This window comes from Rattus norvegicus, chromosome 9, assembly GCF_021556685.1.
Source record: "Rattus norvegicus strain SHRSP/BbbUtx chromosome 9, alternate assembly SHRSP_T2T, whole genome shotgun sequence".
In the NCBI taxonomy this organism is placed as follows: Eukaryota; Metazoa; Chordata; class Mammalia; order Rodentia; family Muridae; genus Rattus; species Rattus norvegicus.
In genome coordinates this window covers 32,417,413-32,443,646 of record NC_141542.1, presented here as the reverse complement: position 1 = coordinate 32,443,646, position 26,234 = coordinate 32,417,413, and the positions used below count along the sequence as shown (strand labels likewise).

Here is a 26,234-nt window from a genome sequence, read left to right as displayed (position 1 = left end):
AGTGTAATAGAGTGTAATTATTAGTGTCAGAGGTTGATGTTGGCCCATGGAATGGGTCTCAAGTTGGGCCAGTTATTGGTTGGCCATTCCCTCAGTCTGCTCAATTCTTTGTCCTTGAATTTCTTTTAGACAAGACTAATTTGGGGTCAGAAGTTTTGTGCATGGGTTGGTGTCCTTATCCCTCCACTGGGGATCCTGCTTGATGACAGGAGGTGGCCTCTTCAGTTCCCATGTCCCCATCTAGGCTAAGGCCATCTACATTGACTCTTGGGAGCCTCCCCAATTCCAGGCCTCTGGAGGTTCCTAGAGATTCCTCCCACCTTCCCACACACAGCATAGAGATTCCTCCCACCTTCCCACACACAGCAAAGAGATTCCTCCCACCTCCCCACACACAGCATAGAGATTCCTCCCACCTTCCCACACACATGCCCCTCTAGCATTCTCTCCCGTCTCTCCTCATACCTGCTCCTGCCCCCCCATCCCCTTCTCCTCTCCCACCCAATTCCCTCCCTCCTTCTGCCTCCTATTTTATTCCCTCTTCTAAGTGAGACTCTCACATCTTTGCTTGGGCCTTTCTTGTTTAACTTCTTTGGGTCTGTGGGGTATATTATGGGTATCCTGTACTTTATGACTAGTATCCACTTATAAGTAAGTACATACCATGCATGTCCTTTTGGGTCACTCAGGATGATATTTTCTAGTTCCATCCATTTGCCTGCAAAATTCGTGATGTCTTTATTTTTAATAGCTAAATAGTACTCCATTATGTAAATGAACCACATTTTCTGTGTCCATTCTTCAATTGAGGGACATTTAGGCTATTTCCAGTTTCAGGCTATTACAAATAAAGCTGCTACTAGCATTTCCTTTAAGGTCCGATTAGATCTTTCTAGAACTGCTTGTCCTGTAGGATTGTGTGGTGTACCTGCAATGTGCTTTATATTATAATACTCAAAGAGATACTTCATCTGACATATATGTCAGTCTTTATTGTTCAGGCATGACCATAATAACTATTACTTCCAGCCATTACAGATTCAGCCTTCTCAGAACTCAAAGCAGTGGCCCATTGACATCCTGAATATGTATCAATGGTGTGGTATACGTACCTTAGCTGTCCAAATTCTGCAAAGTGAAACACACCTATTCGCCATATTTCATTTCTTTTTGTACCCCTAGAGTTAGTTCCAGTAGGCAATGGAGTTTGGCTACACAGTAAATGAGCCTACTCATTCTTTTCTTACAATTTCTTTGGCTTGTTGCCAGGTGATAGAAAGGGTTTTCTTTAAACCTCTCCTGTTAACAGGGGTGTTTTTCATCAAAATTTTAGGCTTCTAACACATTTTCTATTAATAATTTATCAATTTCTTCATTTCCTTGGGCTAATAGACCTGCCAAACATGTATGAAACCAACTATGAGTGATATATAGTGAATAGTTTCCTTTTCTAATTGCCTATTGCAGCTATATAAATAACAAAGTTGATTTTGAATTATCTGGAACAAATTCAGCAGTTTCTATATGCAGAACAACTATTTCTTTATGTTGAGAGCCAGTAATTATATTAAAGGATTCACGAAAACCTAATAATACCATAAGAATTGCATACAGGTCTGATTTTTTATCAGAAATATATGGGCTTTGAATTAATTACTTTTATTTTATTTTTTCGTATGACTTATAGTCTGCCATTCCCAAATTCTTTACAGCAGTATAAAATATCGGTGCCTCAGGGGTTGGCATTCCTTTTACAATACATGGAAGAATCCAAGTAGTTCTTTTTATAAACTGAATACATTTGCTTTTGGGATATTTGCTCTTAAGTTCTCCCAAATAGTTGCTTACAATCTCATTGTCAATCTTCATTGATTACCCATAATGACATAATCTCAGCATTAGTATAAGGTATGGCTTCTGCCAGGTCTGTTCCTGACAATTGACATGGTCTTAGTCTACCTTTTATGATTAAATCAGAAAATTTTTTAAAAGAATTATTTATTTCATATATATAAGTACATTGTAGTTGTCTTCAGACACACCAGATGAGGGCATCTGGATTCCATTACAGATGGTTGTGAGCCACCATGTGGTTGCTGGAAATTGAACTCAGGACCTCTGGAAGAGCAGTCAGTGCTCTTAACCACTAAGCCATCTCTTAAGTCTTTTTTCTTTGCTGTTAAGTCTCTCTTTGCTGTTAACCATCTTGGACTGTTTAAGTCTGGATTTCCTTGTAACATTTGAAACAAATTGCTTACCTTTAAGTAGTTAATCCAATGGTAGACTATAGCCAATTAATGTCCTCCATTAATTTTTGAAAATTGTTAAGAATGTTGGGGTCCAGGAGTTGCCCCACAAACCACACAAACACCAATCTCAGCCAGACAGAGATGGTTTACTTAGTGCACACCCCAAGACTGATCAGGGCCATAGCACAGAATTCAGGAGGGTACGGTGAGTTCCCTTAATGTTTTAAGTCTTGTATATTGTAGGTACGTGATATTATTTTGTGCCCCAAGTTTGTTTTTATGATTCTCTGAATTTTTTCAATGTCTGTGGTAATCTCTCCCTGTTCATTTCTGATTTTATTAATTTTGGTCTTTTCTCTCTAATTTGGCTAAAAGTTTCTTCATCTTTCTTTAAAGATCCAATTCTTCATTTAATTGATAATTTGTATTTTTCATTTCTATTTTATTAATTTTGTCCCTGATTCTGAATCTCTCTTTCCATCCACTGCTTTCAGGTGATGTTTATTCTCCTTTACCCAAAGCCTTCTGGTGCATGGTTAAGTAGTATCTGCTCTTTCAAAACACGGAGAGAAAATTTCCTAATTCATTTGACAAGTCAGCATTCCTACCCTCCACGCCACACAAGGACACTACAAAGCAAGCAGCAGACAGATCAACATTTCTTATGAATAATTAATGTGAAAAAATCTGGAGTGACAGCTCAGAGGTTAAGGGTATTTGCTATTCCTGAGGACTCATGTTCAGTGCCCAGCACCCACATAGATACTAATAACTACTTAGAGAGGACCCTGTCTATGCTTTCTTCTGCCCTCAGCTGGCACTGCACACATGTGATTCAGGTATATATGCAGGCAAAACATCCATACACAAAAATAAAAATGATGAAAAATTTTAAAAAATCACATTTTTAAAAATACATCTTAACCAGATGCTCAGAACAGCATTCAGCAGCATCCCTTTCGGATTGGCTGGACATGGTGGCCCATGCTTTTACCCCAGCAGTCAGGAGGGAGGCAGAGACAGATAGACCTCTGTGAGTTCCAGGCTACCCTGCTCTACATAATAACTTGTCTCAAAAAATAAGGGCAACAAGATGGCTCACTGAGTAAAAGTACACTCAGCAGGCACCAAAGGCCAGTTCTCTGCCAGAGCAGCAAGCATTCTTACCCTTTTCACTATTTCTTACCCTTTCAACCTTACTCCTACCCCACTCTTGTTTCTGTGTTTTTCTTTTATTTGATTTTCCTTACTCAGTACAAAGCATCTACCTTTCATCCGTTCATCCTTCCTGTTTGTGCTTACTGTTATCTCCAGTCAAAAGCTTGGTGCCATATCCATTACTGATTCATATGGCCACTGAATTATTTTTGTGTAATAATATTAAGAAGAATGATAAATTTAAAACTCCTAGTATATATTTTTTCCTTCTCTTCACTAAATTTATCTAGACTTTGAATTTCCACATTGTTGGGGTTCACCACCAGTGGAAATACTACCCAGAAATCTGCACAAAACCCAGATACATGTGTCTTGACCCAGATCTCTGGAGTCATCAACCCAGAGGATAAAGTGCAATGAGCTGTGCCTTCCCAATTCCCCCAGGGTATCCTGATAGGCCCTAAAGTTTCAGAACCATTGAATCTGTGTTCCTGCCACATAGTTGATTTTGATCTTTCTCAACAATTTCTAAGGAGAGTGAGATTATGGGAAAACCACTTCACCTTGAACTTGAATAGCCATGCTTCAATGCATAGTGTCTCTGAAGCTATGCCCGCCTGCTGCGTTCTCCAAATTCCAGGGCGAGAGCATTCTATTTTCATGAGCTGCAGCTGATAGCAACCAGGAATACACGGCAGAGCTCCTGCTCCTGGCAACGGGCACAGTTTTCCAGCCTGCGCTGGCATGGCCTGTAATGACTTCTAGGAGGGAAAAAGAAAGGTTTTTTTTCCCCCTCTACAAAAGTCAGAGGGAAGGCAGATGTGATGGTTCACATTTGTAGTTCACGTACTCAGGAGACTGAGGAGGTTTGAGGGCATCCTAGGCTTACATATGGTGTTCTAGGACCCCTGGGGCTTCAGACCAACAGGAGCAGCAAGAAAAAACAACAGCAGCAACAATAAATGTCAACTCAAAACCAAAAAGTCTGAAATGGAAGTTAGTAATTCCATCTGATCCTAGCATCCCTTAGGCATTCTGTTTCTTTGACATATATGGCTATCCTCCAAGATACCTGATGGTTGGGGGTGTCTTTTACACACCCCACTCCCACTCTGGCATCCCAGGTGATGGTCTACTGCCTCTCACCCAGCCCCCCACTCACTCTCTTTTTTCCTCTGTCTTTACTGCTATGCACTGATGACTTTTCTTGGAACAAGCCTATGAATACCACTCTCTCATTCGGAGCCTGACACCATAGCTGCCAGTCAGACCCCCTTATCCTGTCAGGAACCCTGGCTCTCCATAATCTGACCCCAGCTGTACCTCTGTAAGGTCCTGGTTACCTCCCCAACCCTGAAGGGTTATCCTGCTGTTCCCAGACCCCTGTGCTCCCTGCTCCTGGTACACTGGTTCTAAAATGCCCTCAGATGCCATGCCTGCTTATTTAAAGCCTGTCCTTCCTCAAGGTCTGTCTCAAGTTTCGCCTTCAGGAATATCCAGGTCAGTGTGCTCTCCAGACACTAGGTTTCTGCAGCATCTTTGTGACTGCCTTTGCCTTCTCCCCTCACCCTGGTTGTTACCATTTCCATTTCCCTCCATTCAGACCTGCCACTGTGTTTGCTGGGACATCATGTTTCTCTAAGCCCCTGCAGCTATGTCCAGACAAGTATTTACAATTGGGAAATCTATAAGTGCTGAGTATTTGAGGAATTTTCAACATGTTTGTACTTTAATGAATTTTCTTTCTAGTTGTGCATTCTTCTTCCTTTTAGTGTAAAAACTGAATCTGTTATAAACAGTACACCTCATTATTTTCACTGTTTTGACATTGGAAGTGTTGGGCAAGTATTCTTAGCATAGCTCAGCTGGCTTCTGAGGAACTCTGGGGAAGAAAACAGACTTAGGAAGAAGTTTCTTCCCTGAAGTGCCACAATTGGTAAGATTCTAGAGTCATCCATGGAAGAAAACTCAACATTAAATGCCCAAAAGTTTTATTTAGCCGTTGCCAAAAATTTGACTGCAGTGGATACTTGAGAAAAATTCTACTAGAAATTTTAAATATTTAAATTTGGGTAATATCATGTTTTCTTATCTTTAGCTAAAATAACAATGTAAAATTTTTGATAACAATGTAAAATTTTTGATCTGCTTTTCTTTATACATATGTGCATGGGTCTTTCTGTCTGCTTATCTTCTGGCTTCTCAGGGCACGCACACACACACACATGCACACACACACACACTGACACAGAGATATACCGATATATATATATATAAATAAAAAAATAAATCTTTAAATACATAGATTTACACTTACTGTGCTGGTCTCCTGATGAAGCATTTTTTACATCAAAAGCATCTGAGCCATGCCACTCACTCAGTGGAGTATGTGATATTAGAAAATAGAGTTATGTATTCATGCATCTTTTATGGACAAGTAATCATTTTATGTTTTTCTTTCAGGTGGTTTGCTCTCTTAGAGATTCAACTGTGTATTATCTTAGTGCTTTATAAGTATGAGTGCAGTCTTCTGGATCCATTACCAAAGCAGGCAAGTGCTTTTAGAATTTTAAACATTACTATGACCTCAGATATGACACAAAACTCTAAACATGTGGCTTTCAATACTGGCCATGTGTTGAGAGATTTCCTTACATTTGACCTTAACTCTATCCAGAGAGGACTTCTGTGGGTCTAGAAATGAACTCTTTGTTTTGGATGTTGTCATTGATCCATTTGAAATGATGCAGGACAACCAATCCTCCTAGTAAAGACAGTAAACAGAAAGGAAAAGGCTATCACTCAGGCCTAACTCACTGTAGATGCAGTAGTTCCTGAAGGGACATGAGTTTATTTATGGCATCTTCGTCAGTCCGATAAAGTAAAGGGTAGGGAGCTGGCAAGACTGTAGGCCCTGGTGAGTGTTGTGGAGCCGAGAGATTATTAGAATAAGGTCTCTATCTCTTCTCTGCAGATGGTAAAGTGGATGCTTGATGTTTTGGATCTCGGCCATAGGAACATTTCCCAGCCTTTCCGCCTCCCCTCTGTACCTTTTAGAAGAAATCAGTCAGGGGAGACTTAGGTCTAAAACTGTTGGCTTCTGTCTCTTCTGAGTTTCTGTGTCTCTTCTGCGTCTCTGCTTTTAGAGTTCTCTTCATTTGGTGGGTGTCCCCCAGCCAGCAGGGAAATGCCGAATTGAATATAAACAAAGAGTATGACCTTCGTTGGGACTCAAGAGATTCAGAAACTTCCAGAGGAGTGAGGTCACCGACAGAGCTACAGTCCTCCCAGCACCTTGACCTGAAGACATCCTAGTGGCACATGCATTTCAAATCTGAAGACCGTGCACCGTGGTTCACTCTCAGGAACACAGAAACCCCAATTCAAGGTTTACAGAAAGGGTGCAGATGATTTGGAAAAGTTGAGAAAACGTTAGAATTTGGCTCCATACATAGGCGTATCAAAACTTCAAGTAAAATTGTCACTTTAATCAAAATATTGGTATGTTAAGTTCACTGTGAAAACAACATACTTACAATTTCCCTTTCGCAAAATAACTACAGTGCAGGACAATGAAAGATTAGATCATTTCTAGATATTTTGTAGTTTAAAAATGTGATACTTAACTAGACCTTGGACATGTTAGGCTTATTGATACCAATCATTGCAGAATGCCTAGTGTTCAAAATGTGAATAAAACCGTGCTTTATGACGCTGGGAATGGGTCCCCATGCTGCGTTCATTCCTGCACTCTCTTATGTCCAGGGTAGTATCTTCCTCTTGGGGATACTAATCAGTACACATTGACTGAAGTATCAATTTGTATTTTAGTTAAGGGGGAAGCACTCTTTTGACTCAAAGTATCTTTACTTATCCTTTGACAGAGATAATATTTTTTACTCCTGTGTAAAATGCACAGTCTTATTATATCTTATGTCTTTGCGATATCCCTGGGAGACCTGCTTTTTTCAGAAATGAAACAGAGGAGCAGTGGCTCTGTGGGAGAGAGAAGGTGGGGAGGGGAGTGGAGGGAGGGGGAACTGGGGTCGGAATGTATTGTATGAGAGATGAGTAAATAAATGGATGAATAAAATAAATACACATCTGGTTTTGTGCCAAGTAAATAACTACACATGAGTCTGTTTTTCGAGTCTTAGGACAGTGGGATATTTGCCATTAAGTTCTGGAGAGAAAACCCAGTAGGTCCACGGGAACATATGGTTTTCCTAACAATGGTGTCATCCTTTACCCGCCAGAATCCAAAACTAAGTTCATTTCTGATGTTGCATAGCTGTATAGCTCTTCTTAGGCTTCTTCCCTTACCTGTCCCAGCCCCAGCTCCGGAAGTTGGAAATTGTTGACTCTTCTTTCCTTCACCAACAAGGACGCAGGTCTCCAGAAGACTGGTGGGTGCTTTCAAAGAGCTTTCACTCTTTGCAGGGAGTGATTGCATTTGAAGCTCACCTAGCTGCCCATAGCTTCCCTCAGCAGGCTCAGCGGTCGGGAGAAGGCAGTGCCGGGAGTCCACAGCAGCTCAGCTTTGCAGCCCAGCCTGGAAGGTTCTGCTGCAGTAACAGTTGTGTTCTGAGGGAAGGTGTATTCACTATCCAACAGCCAAGGCCCACAATAAAGTGCTGTATTTGCATATATTTGCATATATTTGCATACAGCTGAACTAAATTTCACAGACTGATGTCGGCTTATTCTTCCTTCATAAGAGTCACTGTTTGCTAGTATGTCTATGTACTGTAAGAACCATTGTAGAAAAGGAAATCTGTTGGTGTTTAGAATAATGAAGTTAATATTTGGAGGTCCCATGCTTTTTAAAATATATATTTCACTGGGTATTTATATCATATGTAATATTCTTGTATTAACTGGAGTTTTTCCTGGAGGCAGATCCTGAGGCAGACTTGTATGAAGATGGCTTACTTGGGAAGCAGGAGACAAAGGGCAGGGAGCTGATAAGCCCAAGGGCTGTATTAGCAGGCTGTGTGTTGTAGCCTCAAGGGTTCCGTTTGGGACCATATGAGAAGCCTCCAGCCATTGTTCAGCTGAAGGGTATGAGGCAAGGTGACTGCGCTGAAGATGTTAAGCTATGCTCTGAGGTCAGGAGCCTGCAGGCCCTACAGCTTTGCATGATGGGATACTCTCCAGCGAAGTGAGCAGATGAGCCTGGATTTGCTGAGCTCTGTGAACTGGGCTTGGGCTGAGGAGACCTGGCATAAAGGTACAGTGACATCTGATGTTTTCTCCTCCTTTCCTTTCTCAGATCTGTTACTGCCTTGCTTAGATCCGCTACACCATAGTCAGCATGGTGGCTGCCAAAGGGAGACTCGTTAGGTTTGGCTAATGCGGCCTTCATAGTATTTTAAGATGGGCCTAAGTTTCTCCACTCATGATGAAGACCCACCATAACTCACCCTTAGAATGTGTTGCTGAGTCTAAGCCAAACGTTTTAGTGGCCAGATAAGACAGGTATGAGCTGTGAGGTGGTGGGGTACAGCCGCCTCTACAGTTTTCAATCCAGACTTCTATCCGCATGCAGCATTGCAAGTCAAACCGAGGCCTACAGCATCATGCTTGTTGTAATCTCCTGACAGTCTCAGAGACCTTAGAGCAGATGAGGAGTGAGAAAGAAGTGCTGGGAACTCCCAAGCATCCTGAGAGATGCAGGTGAGGCTCTTCCGGTCCCTTTGGGGTCCCTCTGTCTTAAGGAGTTGTGCTGTGCATTAAGCACCAAATCTTTTTGGCTTCCAACTTTTGGCTTTTGAGTCTGCTGCTCCTTTGCACTGTGAAGAGACCGGCGAGCATTGGAAGCCCCTTTATAAACTGGAGTAGCTCCTAGATTGCATTGGGTCCTATGAGTAATTGGATTGGATCCAATTGGAGGTCTCAGCTATCTAACTGGTTGCGACAGACACTGACAGTAAGTGCACTTACTGAGGGAAATGGGAATCCTGGCTTTCCAGAATTTGCAGGGACTTCGTGTTCTAGCCTCTGTTTTTCTTGCCTATGGAGGAATATGACAGGCTTCTTAAACCCTCACAAATTGAGGATGGAAACAGGAACTATCAGATCTGCATCTGTCTGCATTTCTGGGTTATGTACACTAACATGTGGGATGTGTATGTGTGAACTTACAAAAATATATGAAAAGCTTATTATATTATTTCTCTTGCTGTGATAAGACACCATAACCAAAGCAAATTATACACAGAAGAGTTTATTTCCAGACTTATGGTTCCAGAGGGATTAGACTCCATCATGACCGGGAACCATGGCGTCAGGAGTAGGAAGCTCAGAGCTCCTTAAACAGCAGAGAGAGAACAGAGAGGGTGCACCGGAAGAAGGGTGAGGCTATGAACTATAAAAGTCCATCCCAGGTAACATACTTCTTCCGCAAATGCTGCACTACTTCCCATGCAGTGCCGACTGGTGACCATATTCAAATACCTGAGCCCATGGAAGATATTTCTCATTCAAACCATCCTAGAGCTCTGCTTAACTGAAGTAAAGGGAAAAAAGTGCTCAAAGCTAGTTGTTAATTACAGGTTTTCAAAATGATCTTTAATGACTTTTATTTTATGTACTTTGATGTACTTCTTAGGTGTGTGTGTGTGAGAGAGGGGGGGAGGGAGGGAGGGAGGGAGAGAGAGAGAGAGAGAGAGAGAGAGAGAGAGAGAGTGAGTGTGTCACTGAAACTAGAGTTACAGTTTTGAGCTGCTGTGTGAGTGTGAATTCCTGTCCTTTGGAAGAGGATCTTAACCAATGAGCCATCTCTTCAGCTCCTAATTACAGATCTTTAAGTTCGATTTACTAGTTAAACAAACTGTATTATACCCTTTATATATTAGGCCACGAAGATGAGGGTTTAGCCATGGACTACAATGTGCAGGGAGGAATTCTTTCATACATACAATCTGTGAGAATGGAAAGAGGAAAGGGATTTGTGTTTGATTGTTGGGGTTGAGTCTCTTTACCTCTGTGAGGTTTGTATTTGATCATTGTTAGATAGGGCTTCCTGTTGTCCAGTCTGGCATGAAACTTACTATCTGATAATGCTGTCTTTGAACTACTGATCCTCCTTGTGCCCGCATCCCAAATCCAGGCATGCACAAACATGGCTGACTCCATTTATGAAGTTTTTGATACTTCCTTAATTTGTTAATGAGCTGAGACCTACAAAGGTAGGACCAGCCACAGGGCTTCCTCAGTCCTTGGATGAATTGTATACAAGTTTGCATATGTGGTTGGGAGGCCCTGGGATCTGGGCAGGTGATCAGTGTGAGGTCTTGGGATATGGATGTTTCTGTAGTACCTGGCTGCCAGCTACCAAGTGAACCAGGCCAGTTGTAGCTGCTTCTATGTTTTTCTGCCTAGAATTGCCTCCTTGCTGCCCTTGCTGGAAACTGTTGGGTTAGATTCTTTAGACATCATCACCACAGTTTCTTGTCCCTAGTTATGGGTTTATCACCTTGTGTATAAACTATTCCCAAGGAGGCCAGGGAAGTTATCATGGGGGAAAAGAGGGAAGAGGGTAGAGGAGGGAGGGAGTGTGTGCATGTGTGTGTGGGAGAGAGAGAGAGAGAGAGAGAGAGAGAGAGAGAGAGAGGAGGAAGAAGGAAGAGGAAGAGGAGGAGGAGGAAAAGGAGGAAGAGGAGGAGGAGGAGGAGGAGGAGGAGGAGGAGGAGGAGGAGGAGGAGGAGGAGGAGGAGGAGGACAGCATATAGGGACTCATGACCCAGAACAACCGTGGAGGGTGTCATAATCACTAGGTGTCTGTGTCTCTTTTCTCAAGAGCATAGAGCTGGCTGATGGAGTTTTAGCTTGACTTTGCTATTTGAAAAGAATAAAATGAGATGAAATTTAATAACTAAGATGAGCATTGTTTACCACAAGCAATTCAAATTTGACACTCAGAAAAATTGACTAAACTGGGTAACTATAAATGACATAAACATTTATAAATAATCATTTCATATTCCAGAAATCTGTGTGGTAACTTAAGGCCTTGACACAAAGTGAAATAATAGATGTCCATTTGGTATCTGGGTTATTTCCCACCAAATTAAAAACTATTAAGATGTTAATTATTAAATATAACTTAAAAGTTTATGTATTTTGGCATTTTGCTTTTATATGATTGAAAGTTGCTAAGTGTACTTAGGGTTGTTAAAGTAGGTCAAAGTGCATGGATAATGATTATGGAGTACAGACCATCTTCAATGGGATATCTATAACATACCTCTTCCCCTCAAGGTTCAGGAGACATTGAAAGATTGAAAGACTGACACAGGACCAGGTACACTACTGCAAACAGTGCCTTCTTTATCTGACCAGGATGCTGTACCTAGGACTCTCAAAGGCTGTGGTTGACTGTACAAGATTTGCACAAGATAAAACCAGTCAGCACTCCAGCCAGGATGGGGAAAGGGATTGCAAGACCCTAGACCTGGATGGGGAGCCACAGACAGTTGGTAGCCGCAGTAGGGGCGGTCAGTGTTCTTCAGGGGCATGGCCATTGTTGGATGGCTCATGCTCTAGTGGTCAGCCCTACACCATGTACGTGTGAGCAATGCTAAGTGTTCAAAAGCAACAGAAGATGTAAATTTGAGAGGAGAGATACCATGGAGCCCTGAAAAGAGCTGGAGGCAAGGGAAGTGAGAAATGGGATAGGATCAGAATGTATTCTCTTTGTGTATGAGATCCTCAAATAAGAATAATAATAAAACAAAACTTGTTTTCTGTGAAAACATACTCCTAAAAATTACCTGAAATTGGATTTCTAAATTCATAGTATTTTCCATGTAGGAAGGCTGTGGTGGCTTGGCTTGAGAGACTATGTTGAGAGACTATATTGAGAGTCTCTGTTCTCAGACTCATATATCTGAGTATTTGATTCCCTAGCAGATGCCTCTGTTCTTAGTGACCATGGAACCTAAGGAGATGTAGCCTTCCTGGAGGAGGTGTATTACTGAGTGTGAGCTTTGAGGAAGTACAGTCTTCCCCACTTTCTGTGATGCAATTTACAGACCTCCAGGTTTTTATGTTAACTCACTCACTGGGATACAAAGAGCAAGGATCCTCCAATGAGGATTTCTCAAGACATGTTTGGACCCCAAAGCAAATGGTCTTATTTGCTCCTTAGCCCACCTGATCATCATCTCAGATTCCTAGCTCAATGATACTAACAGTACCTCTCCAAGCAATGTGTCTGTGAAGAAAGGAGCCGGTGTGGTAGTCTTGTGTTCACCACTAGAGCATGGAAGATTTCGTACCATACCTTACACCTGCAATCTCATACTTTGAGAGATATAAGATCAAGTACAAGTATTGGTTAGGCAATTTAATGGTAAATTTGTTGTTCCAGAAACACAACACAAGGTCCACTTCCCTTCATCTATGTGTTAGATGGTAGACAGCACAGAGGAAAGCATTATCCCTTCTAGATAGCCTGCCATATCTTTCATGCCTCGAAGTAAATAAGTGAGGTTGTAGGTGTTGGGATTAATCAGTGGAAGGTATCTTGATGGGCCAGGGACAAGGTGTGGCACTAAGAGATTATACCATGCAACAGACCTAATGCAAGAGCGTTATTGAGGAGGGGAGGAGTGAGACACCATCTCAGAATGGGGACATGAGAAGCAAACAGAGAGACCAGGAGACAGCGAGTGAAAGAGAGAGATGGGCACACAGAGAACGAAAGAGGGGCCATGATGTTGAGATGGGTCTTTTGAAGGGTGCATGTATTGCATAGGAAAATATGCAACTTTTAGTGACAGTGGAAATGCATGCCACCTAGCAGCAGTGGGTGATGATGAAAGGTGCTGGCACTGAGCCAGCCTGAAGGCAGGCTGGGAGAGTGCCTGATCTATGATAAGAGGGATTGATCCACACCCCAACAGGCACTATAACAGACTACTACTGAGGCTTTGGTAGCACAATAGATTTTTTGTAAAAAAAAAAAATCCTCATGCTAAAATTGTGTTCAATAATAGGCTGTCGATTATTGCCTACTGGAACACACGGAAGGACCTGGGTTGACAGTGATTGGCATTTCTTGGTGGAGGTGGAATTTGACAGACTCCCTTGCAGGTTGAAGTAACAGATACTTCTTCATCTAGCTCGCTCTTGAATCCTTTTGGATTGGTGAGGCCTGTGGGGTTCCTTTCTAAAGAGCGCGTTTCTTATTGTTAACCTGATGGTAATGAATTTCTGATGGCAACCACAGCAGCGTTACTGTGTGCCATATTCTCAAGTTTCAAACATCCACATGCAAAGAATGTGTGGCATATCCCATAATATATAAAGGGTGTGTTGAGGATAATATACAATGTCCCTGTCATGTTCTTCCCCCAAAGTGGAAGGTCCTTCAAATCAGAGAATCTGACTGATTTGAGCTGCTCAATTTGGCTCCAGTAAACTAGCCAAGCCATACTTGAATGCCAATGTCATCCAGTATGGTGGTTTGAGTGAAAATGGCCCCAGCAGGCTCATATAGTTTAATGTGTGGTTCCTAGTTGGTGTACTGATTGAGGAAGATTAGGAGGTGTGTCCCTATGGGTTGACTGGGCTTTGAGTCTCTCTCTGTCTCCTGCTTCTGGATCAGATGTACGCCCTCAGCCACTGCTCCAACTTCATGCTTGCCTTCCTGCTGTCATGGGTGTGGCCTCACCCTCTGAAACTATAAGCAAGCTCACAATTTTAAATACTTTCTCATATAAGGTGTCTTGGCCAAGGTGTCTCGTCAAGGCAGTAAAGAACCAAGATGCGCAGTCAATGCAAACATTCAAACCTTCCCAAAAGACCTTTCATCTAAAACCAGAAAACTTTCAACCGAGCCAAGTCAGCCTAGTGTGGAAATCTCCCCTGCCATAGTCCTGAAAGGACATTCAGGACAAAGGACAGGAGGGAAGGAGTAAGGGAGGGAAGGAAGGCAGGGAGAGAGAAGAAACAAAAGAAAAGAAAAACCAAGGCAGACATAGATAAAGTTATCCAGTTTGTTTTAGGGGAGTTTTTCTAATTTTATTTGTTTTGTAATGGTTTTACCTCCTCTTTTCTTTTTCCTTCTTCCCACCTTGCAGCCCCCTTTTGCTCTGCTGTTTGCTGTTTGCAATGGGTGACATGGTGTCCCACATCTGCTTTTATCTTTCGGGTTTTAGAGGATGACCAAAAGAAGTTGTTCAGGTTGGCCTGAAGCTGCTCCCATACCTATTTTAAGTTGAACTCAAGGGTGAGCCGAGAGCTAACTTGCAGTGTATCTAGAACCTACTCCTCTCACGGGGAACTGAGCTCCAAGCAACCCCGGGATGGCAGCCATTATTCACCCCCTGTTCACACAGGATAGATGTGAACTGTGCCCAGGAGGCTGTCAGATCACTATTTTTTTTCCTTTCAAAATGATAAAAATAGAAATGTCTGTGGTGGTATAACAGCCCCCCCCCCCAAGACCTTAGCACAAGTGACTCCATGTTTGAGGTACCATTCTGACCTTAGAACCCAGCACGTAGCCGCCAACACCTGCCAAAATAAACACAAAGACCTAAGCCATGGAAAACCTAGTCCATATCTGGGATCCAGGAATGTCCCAAAATGTCAAAATGTATTGACTTAACCTTGCTTTTTTTTTTTTTGGCTGTTGTAGTTTTGTTTCTTGGTAATTGTTTTTGCTTACCAAGGTGTGCCAACCAGGATGTGGTTGTTTGTACATAAAACAAACCAAACAACAACAAAACCTGGCAAAGCTTGGGGCTTCCAGATATTGGGTAAGTTCCTTATGCAGCCACTGGCTAGCAGTACAGACGTTCTGTTTGGCTTTAAGAATATCTACAGGGCCACCACCCAACTGTGGCACACGTTTCAATGCGATGTGGGTATAAGCTGACCTCTTCCTTTCTCCTCTGACATGGTGGGGGAGCAACCCAGCAGATCGTTCCTCTGCTTGCTCCTGGGTACCATTGAGAAGGGGAAATCTCCCAGCCTGCACTGAGACACAGGGTGTGATATCAGAACCTACCTGGGCAGTCTGGGAGTTGAAAAGTGCATGCCTTCCTTATGGTTTTAATCCTCTTTTATCTAATCTGGTTTCACTTAGATCAATCTTTTGATTTTGGGGAATGACATCATCTACAATGTATGGGCAGGGTATGCCGAGATGCTTGTAGAGGTCATGTGCTCTCATCAAAAGAATCAGCACGTTTGTATCAAATTGTTATCATGGATATGCTATGCAGGGATCTACTTTTTTTTTAAAAAATCATAACATTTGCAGCCAAAATTATATGTTTGGTATTTTACTTCATTTTCTAAGCATTTAGTTGGCTTACCACTTAGAAAATAATTTCTACGCAGATTAATCCATGAGTCACTCAGGCTACTAACTCTTGTCATGGACATTTAACAACACGTTCACTGAACGTGTAACAGGATCATGCGTGTTCTTACACTCAGAGAGTAGAACATGATAGGATATTTTTCCGAGGATGGTGAAATGAGCCAATTCAAACCAGATTAAATTATAGTTAAGGCGGGTTTATTGAAGAGCCACTCTCAAGCAGGCAAGCCAATGACCCCCAAGGATCGAGACCAGGGAAGTCACCATGGAGAAAGTGGAGGTAAGGTTGGAAAAAGGGTGTGCACAGGGAGAGAAGAGAAGGAAGAGAGTGAGAGAGACCAAATGTCTAGGTTACATAAGGAAAAGCTTCTGGGGGAAGGGCAGCCCCGGCCTGTAATAGTATTTTTAAATGATAAATCCCAGCAGTGGGTTCCATGCTACCCATGCCAGTTTTTTGGGTTCCTGAATGAAACACACACACACACACACACACACACACACACACACACTCACACACACACACACACACACACACACACACACACACGGCCTTTATATTTTAATATGCCTTAAACAGTGCAATAGTGAGGCCACTGCCTAACCTCCATGTGGTTCACCCACCTCCCTCCAATAATCCCGAGTTATCATTTACTAAACTCTACATTGTACCTTGGCTCTTGTGGACACAGAGTGCTGCCCAACTGGACCACTCTCTGGGCTGCACTCTCCCGGCTCCTTCACATGGTGGTCATGCTGCTCTGTCCTGTACCTTCTCAGGCTGGCCTCTCCCGTCTCCTTCACACTCTCCCACCAAGGCAGATCTCCTTCCTTCTCTCATCACTCCGAAGCCAGGAAATTCCCCTTCCCTGCTCATCCATTGCCTGCTGGCATCTTTATTTACCAATCAGAACCAACTGGGGGCAGGGTCCCAGAATCTAAATGCAGCCACTCTAGTGCAAACAGTTTTGGGGAAACATGATTAACATTTGTAATATAAGCAGCTACATAGCTCCCTGGGCTGGAAAGTTCAAAGTTGGGAGCAAGGTAATCCAGGTAGGGACTGAGGGATGCTGGGAGAACCTGGAGGCCGGGGCTGGCTGTTTTGATATGTAAAATACGCACCTGGGTCCCTTGTTGTGTACAACTCTAACTCTTATCATTTTCTGCATGTGAGGAAGTCTGCAAGTCCCTCAGCCTCCCTGATTTGAGCCCGGCATGGGACTTGAAGAAATTTACGTCTGCTGTGGCTTGAGTTGGTACATAAAACACACTCACAATCTGTGTAAAACAAAGCATTCTTATGGACTGGGTAGTTTCAGCCCCCTCTGCCTTCTAACGGAAACTATACTTCTGTTTTATAAGGACGTCTGGCTGGAATTACCCCACAGTTTCTTACCGTAAGTAAAGATAAAGTACCACTCTGTTAGCACATTGTAAGATCAAAGACATCTTCCTACCTGACAACCAGGGACACTTTGTCTCTCCAGCTCTCTCTGCATCAAACCCACTCAATAGATCTCAAATCTCCTTGGCCCAAACCAAAGTGCTTAATTTTTTCTTCTCTCAACTTGTTTTCCCAGTGTGTTTTATTGATTTGGTCCGTGCATTGCATAAATCATGTCCGTCATGGTTAATGAAGTATTTCCCATCTATTCTTCACATACCTACTATGGAGAAAGTAATCCAGCGGGGGTCTTATCTCCTTCCACTCCTTAAATAAAGCAAGTCATTCAAAAGTGGGATGTACGGGTTCTGTTGATGAGAAATCTGTTGCGTTCTGGGAAGGCACAGACACAGATTCCATGTGGCCACACAGTTCTGCAGGAGAGTGAGCTGATCACATTGGATCGCCGAGTGCCAGTTTCGTCACACATTAAATAACACTTGGCAATAAAGAAGGGCGTATAAAACTTTCACTTCAATTGCATTATGAATTTCGAAGTGGTCAGGGAAAAAACGTCAGCAGGAGAAAAGAAAGAAATGATTAAATACTTGGCTTTGAAAACATCCTGCTAAGCGAAAGAAGCTAGATACAAGGTACTGCGTAGGACATGGACCATGCAGGACATGTAGCTGTTAAGAGAATGGATTAGTGATTTGCTCTGTCTGTGCAGGAGTGGTGCATGCTTCTCTCTCTCTCTCTCTCTCTCTCTCTCTCTCTCTCTCTCTCTCTCTCTCTCTCTCTGTGTGTGTGTGTGTGTGTGTGTGTGTGTGTGCACCTGAGTGCAAAATCCTTGGTTTTGGAGACAGACCTGGGACTCTCCGAGGCCAGGCTGGCTGGTTAGCAAGTTCTGGGGAAACACGTGTTACTTCATCTGCACCAAAACTGAATTACAGGCCTCCATGCCTTACCTTTTCAATTTCTATGTAGGATCTGGGGTTCAAGCTCACACCCTTACACTTGTACATCAAGTGCTGGTCCATCACTTAGAATGGGGCAAGATAGTCAGTGCCAGAAATAAGCAGAGAGGGAGAGAGAGAGGGAGAGGGAAAGGGACACACACACATGTGCGCGCGTGCGCACACGCGCGCGTACACACACACACACACAAACACACACACACACACACACAGAGAGAGAGAGAGAGAGAGAGAGAGAGAGAGAGAGAGAGAGAGAGCGCGCACATGTCTCCTTGGAGAAGCATTAGACTGTGTCCTGCCAGCATGACGTGCCTGTGAAAGCTGAGGCACTTACTTTCTCTGCATTTTCAGAAGAGAGTGACGCACAGTGAAGTCAAATGGCTAAGATCAGGCAGCAGATGGAGAATCAGGATCCAATGTAAACACTGATTAGCTTTACCTCTTTTTCCTCATCTATGCTTACTGTCAGCACTGAACCCACAAAGAATGAATCACAGGGACATTCAGACACCTTGGTCAGAGCCCTCACATCCCCACATTTCTAAAGACTAAGTAAATCAATCACAAGCACCACGAAAATCACAAACATATCAAAAACTTTCTACGTTCCATAAGCTGCTGCTACTGCCAAAGAAGTGTAATTCTGATGCCATTTTAAAGTCCATTTTCTTCAAGTGTTTTCTCCCTCTCCCTGTCATTGCTAGGAAGACCAGCACAGTAGAGAGAAGAGATGAGGTCATGAGAATTACTCTCTCTGTCCAGCTTGTGTGGTCAAACTCTTGCAAAGATTTCACTCCGAAAGCAGCTACTGAATTTTGTTCACATTCTGTTTTCCTTCCTCAGATCTTCTGAGTAGGGCATGTTAAGTGCAGCCCGAGTCGCAGGGTTTGGACCTAGTTGCATCACAATAGCTAAGGACTTAACTGCCAGTTGGCAGTAATCCAACCGGCTAGTACCTGAGGGTATAGTTGCAGGGGAAGTGAATGGCCTTTTCGCCTTCCAGAAATCCTCCTAGACAATTCATTTTTGCGATTATTCCTCACTAGTCTAGCCCAGCTCTCTGCTTGCCTCTACAATAGCCATTTGTTACTTCCTGCTATGTGTGTACTCTCTCTCTTACTCTCTCTCTCTCCCTGCACTGAGATGTTTTTGAAATATTAGTACGAATCCTAAAGATATACGAGTCAGTTTCATCCTTTCTCAATGTAGACAGCAACAGAATGCAGACATCTGTGTGCATATGGGGATGTTTAAGGAACTGTTGCTGTGCAGAAGAAAGAGTGGCTCAACAGTTGCATCCCCTTCAGTGGTCAGTGTCACAGCCATGACTTCCTGAATCTGTAGGAGATTTCTAACCAGTGGGGTATCTGCAGTCAGATACATGCATGTATGTATACACACATATATGTATATGTGTATGTTTATGTATATGTGTATGTTTATGTGTAAGTGTACATGTAAGTGTATGTGTGCATGTACGTGTACGTGTATGTGTAACTGTGTATGTATGTGTATGTGTAAGTGTGCATGTATGTTTATGGGTATGTGTATGTGTAAGTGTACATGTAAGTCTATGTGTATGTGTGCATGTATGTGTATGTGTACATGTATGTATATGTATACATGTATGTGTAAGTGTGCGTATGTGTATGTGTACATGTAGTGTATGTGTAAGTGTGCATGTACATGGATGTGGATGTGTAAGTGTATGTGTAAGTATATATGTAAGTGTATGTGTGTGTATAAGTGTGCGTGCATGTGTATGTGTATGTATAAGTGTATGTGTATGTATAAGTGTGCATGCATGTGTATGTGTAAGTTTATGTGTATGTGTAAGTATGTAAGTATGTGTGTACGTGTATGTGTATATCTCCACTGCATCTTTTAACCCAGAAAGCAACATTTCAAGCTGGAGACCCTCTGTGCCTTTCATATGGAGCCACTTTTTTCTATACCTGTTTTTCCTCTGAAGAGCGAGGTACCTTTCCCCATCACTCAGGGTCTCCCAAATGCTCCTACCAACTGAATGCCTTTCACCTCTTGGAAATGTGGCATGAGTGGGTTTCCCAGATTCCTTTGTAGTTCAGCATAACCAGTGACTGAGCAATGGGATATGAACACGTTGATAATGTCCATGCCTCCAAGCATAGGCCTACAGCAGACTTTGTGTACCCCAACTCAGCATCCTTCCTCTCTCTGACAGCAGGATTCAAGGAGTGAGTGTTCTGGGATGTGGCTAGCTATAGACTAGCCCTAAACAGAAGAGGATTGGATCCTGAATGACCACACAGAGAGGGGTTCCTTGAACCATAGCCTACGTTGCAACAAGCATAACAAGCAATACACTTATACACTGTTAGACAGCCATGAGGACCACTACCCTATAGAAACACAATGTAGACTTGCATTGTTAAGCAAATAAAGTTGGGCATATTTAGTAGCAGCAGATGATGCGTTGTGTGTGTTTGTATTAGAGTTATGAACAAAGTTTAAATGTGTTGTCCTTTAGATCAGATGTAAATAAGTGTCAATTTCAGGTCTGGAGAGATGGCTCAGCAGTTATGAGCACTGGCTGCTCTTCCAGGGGACCTGGATGCAGTTCCCAACACCCATCCCTGTGCCTCTCCAGTTCTAGGGTATCCATGTCCTCCTCTGGCCTCTGTGGGCACTGAATGCACATGGTCATATACATGCATACACTCATATACCTAAAGATTAAAAATCTTAAGAGGAAACGCTAATATCACTTGAAAACTATTTCCATGGTCTTGAAGAAAACTAAAGTACTACCAAATTAATTTATACTGGATTAGGGATTTATCTAACATGATTTATCAACCAGTAGATGAAATGTGTTGGAATATTTTGATACATATCTCAAGGTTTCCTGTCCTATTTGTGAGTCCTCACGAGTTTTGTATGGAGCTTGTTTTGTGATTCTGAATTCCCACAGAAGTCAGTTTTGCATTTCATCCAGAATGTTTGGTGGATGTCAGGTATCCACCAATTAATAACACAAATTCGAGCTTTTAAAACCAAAGCCAGGAAGGGGTTCAACCCTGGAATTCCTGCTTTTGGATCTGAACAAACAAGGAGGAATTCATGTTTGGAATTCCATAATAGATTTTCTTTCCTTTATCTCTTGTGGCTTCTGCTATAGGAAACAGGAAGAAAGGAAATGCATAAACCCAATTCAGTACCGAAACACTGACGATAGATGGAGTTTGGTTGTAGGAAAGCTAGCAGAGAAAACTCGGGCAGGTGTGTGATGGACAGAGGTGCACTGAGGGCCACAATATGAAAGGAAGAGAAAGACATCGATGAGGTCTTGTCGGGTTCTGCAATTTCAACTGGAGCTGAGAGCAGTTTTCGAAGGGGGGACCCACGCAGGAGTAAGACAGGTACGTTCTCAAAGAATGGGGGATCATGTTCAAATCCTAACCTAGTCTCGGGCCTGATTAGCCTTCCTTCCTACCTATACGGTATGAAAACTCTTCCTTTGACAGAAACCACCGTCCTGTTTACTCATTAGTCAGGATGCGTTGTCTTCATTTGAAAACGAGCACATTGCTCTGGCCAAATGCAATCTCCTTTGTGCGAACAGTTCCCCACGCCCCATGCGTCCCCACAGTTGGTGCCTAACAGTTGCAGCACGTTGTCTGCCTTCACAGTGAGGATAGGGTAACACAGTAAGGGAAGCAGGGTGGCCAGTATGGTCAACTTTGGATTTAGAACGAGTCAGACACGATACCTCTGAGTGTGCCTGTGAGGGTGTTGCCGGGGAGGCTTAACTGAAGTAGAGACCGAGGCCACGAACAAACTACACCGTCCCCGTAGGCTGAGATCCTGGACTGAACCACAATCATAAAGCAAACAGAACGCCAGGAACCTTCTGCTGCTTCCCAACTGTGGGTGTGCCATGAGTCTCCTGCTTCAACCTGCCATCCCACAGTGGACTGTATTCCCAAACTAAAACGCTTCCTGGAGGTGCTCTCGTCACGTGTTTTGCCATGGCAACGAGAAAAGCAATCCTTCCTGAAGGCTTGAGGCTTGAGACTTTTGTGGGCGCAACGCATTAGGCCTCAGATTCTCCGCAACTGTCACCGTGCTCGCACACAGCTTTGCTACACTTGAATGGACTCCTCCATTTTAGTCACTAATTTGTTTAGTTAACTCTCTTCCACGATAGGTCAGTCAGGAATTCCAAGTCCTTGTCTTCAAACCTTGTTCTGGCTTTGGCTTTTGAAACTGGTGCTTATGTTAATATTAATGAACAGATTCTTAAAGCTGTAGTTTAAATAAAAAAAAAAACTGTCCCATAGGTTCAGACATTTGAACACTTGGTTCCTGGTTAATGACGCTGTTTTGGCGTCTGGAATCTGTCAACAGGGTGCGGCTTTGAAAGCTCAGAGCCAGGGTTGGGGATTTAGTTCAGTGGTAGAGTGCTCGCCTAGTGAGAGCAAGCACAAGGCCCTGGGTTCAGTCGCAGCCCTCTGTGCTGTGTTTGAAGATGTGAGCTCTCAGCTTTCTGCTCCTCCCTCCATGCCTGCCCCTCCCTGCTGTGTCTTGCTGCCAGGATGAACTTTTCTTGCTCTTGAGCCAAATGCCAAAATAAACTCTTTTCTATAAATTGCCTTGTTGTTTTATCAGCCACAGAAAAGTTAACTAATATCCTTGGCAGCAATCAATCATTGTGGAATAAATATAGTGCTTTCCTGAAGGAGTTCAGAATCGCAAAACAAGCTTGAGACGAAACGCTTGGGACTTGTAAATAGAACATGCTGCCGTCTCGTTCCTCCTCCCCCCTACTTTCTCTTGGCCATTTCCCCTTCATCTTTTAACTTTCTTTTCTCTTTTTATTGAAAATAGTTTTTCCCCCCTCACACAATATATCCTGATTATGAGTCCCCCAGTTCCTCCGTGCTCCCCCATCCCATTCAGACAAACTCCATTTTCTGTGTCTTATTAGCAAACAAATGAACGTTTAAGGGAATATGATATATATTAAAATAATATACGATATAATATAATATAATATAATATAATATAATATAATATAATATATAATGCTAAAACAAAAGCTTACACATTGGAATAGGGCAAAACAAACAAGAAACGAGCCCAAGGGAAGGCACAAGCCACAAAGACCCACTCATCTGCTCACTATGGAGTCGCATAGGAACACCAACCTGGAAACCATGATGCACGTGCAAAGAACTTGTACGGTAAAAGCAGAGAAGAGAAAATATAGAAATAAAAAAAAATTAAGTGAAAAACCTTGACATCACATTAGGAGATAAGGAGCCTCCAAAAATGCCACCGAATTCATATGTTTGTTGCCCACCTACTGCTGGGCATACAGCCATGACCCGGAGGATTAGTGTTCTTCCCCTCAGTGAGACTCCCTTAGAGGAAACTAAATTTTATTTGCAAGTGTTTATCAATTGGGGATATCTCTGGGCTAGGGGTGGGGGCGTGTTGTCCCCTTCTCCTTTCATCTCTAGGACCCCATCTGGTACAGACCCTTGCAGGCTCTGTGAGTTCGTATGTAGATCAATCGTGCTGATTTACAAGGCCTTATTTCCTTGATGCCCTCATCTGTCTCTTACCCTTTTCCCACCTCTTCTTCTGAGGGGTTCCCGTGAGGCCGGGGGTGGGGGAAGGGGATCTGGTGGAGAAAGGCGGTATAGGGCTGAGTGTTTCAAGGTCTCTCATTCTCTTATGAACGTCTAGCTGTGGGTCTCTGGATTTGTTCCCGTCTGCTGCAGCTTCTCTGTTGATGGCTAAGCAAGGAGCTATGTATAGCAGAATGTCATTAGGGGTCACTTTACTGTTATTTTTGCTTTCACAGCAGAAGTGTTTAGTTTTACCTTGAGTCCCTGGGACGTCTAGTCTTAGGTTCTTCGTCACCCACGCACTATTGAATATGAGTTCCATCTCATGGAGTGGGCCTTAGCTCAAACCAATCATTGGTCGGCTACTTCTGCAAGCCTGGAGCCTCCATTGTACTAGCATATTGTGATGGTTTGGTTGAAAATGGCCCCCAGAGACTCACAGAGAGTGGCATTCATTGTGGCCTTGTTGGAGGAAGTGAGTCACAGGTGGTAGGATTTGAAGTTTCAGATGCTCAAGCCAGGTCCAGGGTCTCATTCTCTCTTCCTGCTGCCTGCAGATCCAGGTGTAGAACGCTCGGCTCCTCTCCAGCACCATGTCTGCCTGCGTGCCCCCTTGCTTCCTGCCATGCTAATAAAGAACGAAACCTCTGAACTGTAAGCCAGCCCCTATTAAATGCTTTCCTGTATAAGAGTTCCCTTGGTCATGATGTCAATTCACATCGATAAAACCCAAAGACACAGACACGTATCTTGCAGACAAGACACTACTGTAGATCAAGGGGTTTGTGGTTGGGTTAGTGCTTATGTTTCTCTTTTAGTAGCCTGCAGAGTACATCCTTGTATCAGAGACACAAACGTGTAGGGATGAAGGCTCTATGTAGGCATTAGCTTTACTTCTCCATGTTCAATGAGTTGAATGTGTGTTTGGCCATGGGACCTTGCCATCAGTTTGTAGAGAGAAACCTATAGTCTTAGCAACAGCCTGGGTTGTTTGGGGGTTCCCAAGGGACCCCTTTGGCCAACATCAAGATGTAACCAAATCCTGGTACTGAAAGCTTCATGTGGTGAAAATAGATAACCAAATGGGACTCTGCCTCCCGCATTATTTGGTGATTTCATTTAGATCACTTTCCTCTATGTATATATTTTAGAAAGCTTCTATTGTATTAGGTTTCTATACTACCTAATTTTTGCTGTCTTACTGTGATGGTTTATATATGCTCGGCCCAGGGAGTGGCATGATTAGAAGGTATAGCCCTGTTGGAGAAGGTGTGTCACTGTCTGTGTGGTCTCTAAGACTCATTCGAGCTGCCTGGAAGTCAGTATTCTGCTAGCAGCCTTCAGATGAAGATGTGGAACTCGTAGCACTGCCTGCGCCATGCCTGCCTGGATGCCACCATGCTCTTGTCTTTGTGATAATGAACTGAACCTCTGAACCTATAAGCCAGCCCCAATTAAATGTTGTGCTTATAAGAGTTGCCTTGGTCATGGTGTCTGTTCACAGCCATAAAACCCTAACTGTGACATAAATTGGTACAAGGGACTGGGGCATTGCTGTGATAGGCCTGACAATGCTTTTGTTTGGAAGAATGTGGATTTGGGGACTTTGGATTTGGAAAGCCATGGAATGTTTTAAGTGGGGCTTCATGAGCTTTCCTAGTAGGAATAAGGAAGACTTCGTTGCTGTAAGGGATTTGAACTGTGCTGACCTGATCCAAGAGGTTTCAGAGAAGAATTTCAGTATGCTGTGTAGAACCTGTTTTTGTGGTATTTTGGTGAATAAGTGGCTACTTTTTGCCCTTGTCTGAAGAGTCTGCCTGAGGCTAAGGTAAAGAGAATCATGTTAATCGCATTGAGAAGGGAAGTCTGGAAAAATCCCAACAGAGACTTTGTTCTCTGGTGACATCTCACGAAAAGTGTTTTGAACAAGCGTAGCAAGGGAAAATATAAAATGTATGCTTCAAATATTAAAGGGGCACCAGGACGTGAGATGGAACTGAATTCTGTGTTCTAGAATATAACAGATTAAGAGACTTTGGGGCAAGATCCTACCCAGCTAAATTTAGATCCGGGCATGGCGGTGCACACCTTTAATTCCAGGAGACATGGACCTGTTAGTAAAATGATCACAGATTCTAAACACAGTGAGAAAGATTAAATAGGATTCTATACTAGAAATGGACTCCAAGAAAGTAAAGAGACAAAAGAATTAACAAAAACCTTAAGTGGCTTGGTCAGAGTGATATGAAAGAGATAGTCACATTAAAATCTGGATTTGCATTTGAATTGCTGTCCCTGTTTATGGGACATGTTATAATACAGACACACTTATTTAGCTTCTACTTAGGAACTTCTTCATTTCTTAGTCGGTCACAAGGTTTACAGTCACGCCCTCAGCACGCACTCCTAATCCCTTGAAAACTCAGAAAACCAGAGACTGAGGGTTTACAAGAAACTAACTTTGAAACCATTGTTTGGGACAGACTTTGCTAAAACTATGTTCCAGTAGACATG

At 43.0% G+C, this 26,234-nt stretch overlaps 1 protein-coding gene across 7 annotated transcripts in view; it reads left to right on the top strand.

The window, feature by feature from the left end:
• The window catches only part of Cyp39a1 (cytochrome P450, family 39, subfamily a, polypeptide 1), an 82,045-nt gene extending 74,517 nt beyond the window's left edge, over positions 1–7,528 (top strand). For 3 of the 7 annotated variants that reach the window (XM_087565115.1, XM_087565113.1, XM_087565112.1), the window contains 2 exons: positions 5,871–5,958; positions 6,382–7,499. In XM_087565115.1, coding sequence (XP_087421241.1) covers positions 5,871–5,921 — 51 coding nt within the window. In that variant the 3' untranslated portion in view covers positions 5,922–5,958; positions 6,382–7,499. 7 annotated transcript variants of the gene reach the window in all.
• The last annotated feature ends 18,706 nt before the right edge of the window (positions 7,529–26,234 follow it).